A 4,966-nucleotide genomic window follows, 5' to 3' on the forward strand; every position below is an offset into this window, starting at 1 on the left:
TATCCTTTTCTCTAAATAGAAGGCTATTACGCGTAGGTTCTACTTAGGAGGTCTAGAAGTCGTAACTATAGGGACTTTCGCCTTACCTTAGAATATTAAGTAAGACCCGAAATAAATCTCTACCTATAATGTCGTAGAGGAGACTTAGTATTAACCTTTCCGTAAAGCGTTTATTAGGAGAGAAAAAATTAATCGCTAGTTTAATCCGACTAATCGACGCGAATCTATAAATAAATATTTCCTTATAAACTTAAGGTAGTACTAGTTCTATTTATAAAAAGTTCTAGATAATTATATAGTATAGTAGATAGATAGTTTTATATTATAAGCCTATTCTATAATAAGGCTACTCGCTAATTCGAGTAGCTTCTCTATCGTACCGAAATATTACTACCGAGGTAAAGATATTCCCGGCCGCTATAGCTAAGATAGTATCTATAAATTCCTACTTAGAAATAGATAGCTTATTAACTCTCTTTATACGCTCTAGTTCTTCTAAAATAAGTCGTTCCGTCTCGAGCTATCTACCGTAGTACGTAGTCTTTACCGTATCGGAAACGGTACGGTCGATCTTTTATATAATAGCTATAATATTAATAAAGTACCTAATTTTTCCGCTATTAAAATCTCTCTACTCCTTCTTATAAGATATAAGATTATTAGTAATTAAGAGATAGTAGCTAATAAGACGAAGAAGATTTTCTAATTTCGCGCTTAAGAGGTTAATATTAGACTAGAGAGAGAATTTAAGATAGGTATATAAGAATCTAGCGTTTAAGTAACTTTAGCTATCGTCTACTTAGGTAGGATAAGGAAATATATACGGTATAGTAATATCTACGTAACGATACTCTAAGTACTACTAGATATCGGTAAACTCTATAACTAGCGGAAAGTACTAATAAAATCGAGTTAGGGCGGTAACGACGTCCTCCCTATCGTTATTCTTTAATACACGAGATATCTCGCTAATTCGTATTTATAGCGGGCTATTAGATACGTTATTAAGGGCGTTCCCTTCGATTCGTCTTATAAAATTATCTTAGACGCGTTTTATCTATATAATATTAATTTAGTATTAGGTAATAAAGGGGAAGCGAATTTCTACGTACTACTTATATAACTAAGTTCCGTAGTTTCCTATATATCTAAGATATAAATCTATTATAGGGTTAGTTATAAGGTATTAAGCGTCTTATAATATATCGTATCGTTAAAGAGAATAATAAGGAGAAGGACTTATACTAAGTACTTCGTTCTTATCTCGTCGGTATAGGGAAATATATACGCGGCGAACCGGCTATAGCGGTCGGAGGAAGGCGTTTTTAATTCTTTTCGGGTAAAGTCGGCTAGTATAGTACTATTCGCGTTTTAAGGATTATTTAGACTAGTATCGTCGGTAAAGAGATAAAGTATTTAGCTAGCGCTTTCTAGATTAACCTTCTAGTACTTACTCTAACGTAGGGCTTTAAGACTAGTATACTACGAAATATCCGTTAACTATAGATATAATGGAATACTATTTTAGCTTCGTTTTTCGTAATTCCCGTCGTAGACCGAGGCTTTAAAGTCGATTATAGGTACCTTCCGATAAGGATACTTTCTCGAGAGGTAGTTATACGCGTAGTTAATAGGAAGAAAGTACGTTCGATACTAATAAGAAACTAGGGACTTTAAATTAAGATTATAGCGTCTAGATACTATATTTATAAGAAATAGGCTCCGTCGAGAGTAATAGCTAATAGTATTAGGGTAAGGGTAAGGATATAAGTATAAATTAATCTTAATATATACTATTAATACCTAGGAGTTATTCGTTAGCTTTTAGTCCTTAGTACCTAATATCTCCGTAATTAGGATTTTTTTACCTTCTAAGCGGCTACTTTATAATAAAATCCTTTTACTCTACTTAAGGTTAAATATAAGATACCTAAGTATTCTACCTTAGGAAGATTATAACGTAGTACCTAAAATTACTATTTTATATAAGCGTTTATTCGGTAAGGTTTCTTTAGACGTAAGCTAAGGATATAGTATTCCTAGTACCTTAGGTTCTTAATCTCGTTAGTAGTATATTAGCTATATAAGGGACTTTACCGTCTAACCTTCTATTCTCTCGCGGTATTCCCGGGTCCTAAGAAGGTCGTAATCTTAGGCCTATCCGAGTTCTACTATAATACTATTAAGTAAGGCTAATATTTTCGAAAGATCGCTAAGATATACTCGAGATACGATATAACTACTAGGCCCTAATTATATTCGCTAGTATTAACGTCTCTTTCCGACCTAGGACCTATCGTTCGAATTAGACTAGATAAGATCTACGTAAACGATCTATAATATATTCGGGAAATCTATATCGGCGTAGGGTAAGCTAGAGATAAGTATAAGTTTTATATATAATAGTTTAAGGAAGTCGAACTTTCTTAATATATTACGTTCGATATTACTAATACGAATAATAGATTCCCTAGTATCTAGACTCCTTAGCTAGCTTCTCTTATTATAAACTAATAAGCTAGTAGTAGGCTTCCTTAACGATAATTCTCTACGAGCTACATCGAAGCCGGCGGGCTACGATATCTCTATTCTTTTCTAAACGCTTAGTATCTAATCTTAAGTTAGTTATTACGAAGCTCGCGGAGAGGCTTTATCTACGCCTTAGTAGCTATACCGAGATAGGCCTACCGATAGTCTTAAATAATACCTTTAGCTACTTCGCTATAGATATTATTACCGAATACGCTTTCGCTCGTAGTTACGACTTCCTATAAAACCCTAATTTTCTACCGAACCTTCGTCTTTCCCTTTAGGGCCTAATAGTTTCGATCTACTACGTTAAGTATTTTCCTTAGATTCTAGGTATTATAAATCTTTTATCCTTATAGTTTAAATTTCTCTAGCTTCGATAAAGATAGACTAATAATATTAGTATCGTCGTCGAATAGGTCGACCTACGGGTAGCCTAGCTACTCTAAATACGTAAGGTAATCTCCTTCTAAGCCTATAGACGGTACTTATACTTATTCGCTTACTCCTCTTACCGTAGGACGTTAAGGCCTAAGTAAAAGACCTCGCGACGGGTAAAAATCTAAACTTTAGAAATAAATACTATTCGATAATATTCTATACGCTTCTTAGTATAAATACGCCGGCGAGCGAGAAACTCCCTATTAGACTATAGTAAGAGGAATTTCTAGTTATCGGGGCCGGAATAGAGACCACCGCTTTAAGTAATACTATAGGGCCTTATTCTTTCCTCCTCGTAAGCTTCTAATCGTAATAATAAGTTCTCTTAACGACGATATTTTACTTAATCGATAATCCTCGCGCCTATAATAAGTTAAAGTAAGAGCTAGTAGTTACTTTTCTAGATATCTCGATCGTACCGACTATTACTATCGTAGATTACCTCCTATTTCTAATAAGTACTAGTTTTTTACTATATAAAGTTAAGGATTAACTATCTTAGTATAACGCCGTTATCTAGGAAGGCCTTCGGCTAGGCGTCGATATAAGCTCTCGACTATAGCGTATTTCTCCGACTTACTCGATAAATATCGAATACTAGACGATTCCTTCTAGAATACTAGTAGGTATAACGAGTATCTTCGTCTATAAAAACTCTAAGCTCTTCTACGAGCCCTACGAATTTATCCTCGAACGCTAGATTAAGAATTCGTAATTAAATAAATTTCTCCTAAGCTTCTCTAAGGAGTCTAGGTAGTATACTAGGATTACGTTAGTTTAGTACCTAAGTAGTAGGCGTACGTATATAGCTAACTTCCCCTAATTACTAGCCTTACTTATACGGAGCTTCGGATTATATTAGCTACGTTAATTCGGCGGCTCGACTTTAAACTTTTCTAGATAACGATTAAGGATATAGCTATTAAATATAACCTTATTACGATAAATACTAGACTTAGATCTTAGAGAGTTAAGGTACTTATAAAGTAAGGAAAGATACTATCTAGTTAGGCTAATATACTTTAGTAAGCCCCTAAAGGAAGCGGAGTAATAGTCTATACTAATAAATCTACCTACTATTAGATTCCGATTACGCCTACCTCTATATATCTAGCCTAGACCGTAGTAGAGTAAAATATATTCTAAATTATTTAGAATATAATTATATAAAATATAAAACTATAGTAAAGGCTTATTACTCGATAGGCTAGTAGCGAAAGGGATAGCTAACTTAAAGATCGTCTAAGGCGTTATTAGATATTTAATAATAATAGGAAGGCTAAGTATAGGACGTCGTAGTATAGATAAAACCGGTAATAGAAGGTCGTAAATAGAATATATATAAGTACTAACGAGTATAGATAAGTAGAGGGAAGATTCTATCGAACTTACTAGAAGGTAAGTATAAGGGTTTTAATAAGGAGTTTATTTAACTACTATATATACTATACCTAGTAATAAGGATAATAAAGCTTAATAAAGAAAAAAAAAGGATAGCCTATCTATCGTACTATATAATAGATTTAAGCGTCCTATTACGTATTCTTTTAGATTAGAAAGTATTACTAGGTAGACTCTATATCGATAGTAAGCTTATTAGTTAACTTCTTCTAGGATTATCGATTACGATAGTTAGAATAAAGCTATCCTTCGCCTCGACTATTTATATATTTATATAATTAATTAACTACTTATTTCCGAGAGCTAGCGGTATATAGTTCTAAGTTTAAAGGCTATTATTTTACCTAGTATTAGTAGAACTTATTAGTAGTATTATTTCTACGCTATATTAAAAGTCGGCTCTTCGATTACTATTAATATCTAATAGTTTCTATTTTCCTTATAGGCCTAAGCTAGGTCTCTAAAGGTATATCTTCCTCTAAGCTCTTATAGCTCTATATATATACTAAATTATATTCTCTAGTCTAATTCTAAGTAGATTACTATTAGGTTAAGTATTTTACTTTTTAATTATATAATATCTTTTTAAGGTTTT

At 32.9% G+C, this 4,966-nt stretch overlaps 1 protein-coding gene across 1 annotated transcript; it reads left to right on the forward strand.

The window, feature by feature from the left end:
* Positions 1-2,555: 2,555 nt before the first annotated feature.
* On the forward strand, positions 2,556-2,774 carry A1O9_10599 (uncharacterized protein; the record flags this gene model as incomplete). Its single annotated transcript, XM_013400287.1, has 1 exon — positions 2,556-2,774. A coding segment is annotated over one exon (219 nt), but the record flags the coding sequence as incomplete, so codon positions are not given.
* Between the last annotated feature and the right edge of the window lie 2,192 nt (positions 2,775-4,966).

The sequence above is a fragment of the Exophiala aquamarina genome, assembly GCF_000709125.1.
Source record: "Exophiala aquamarina CBS 119918 chromosome Unknown aczIA-supercont1.14, whole genome shotgun sequence".
NCBI classification, from domain to species: Eukaryota; Fungi; Ascomycota; class Eurotiomycetes; order Chaetothyriales; family Herpotrichiellaceae; genus Exophiala; species Exophiala aquamarina.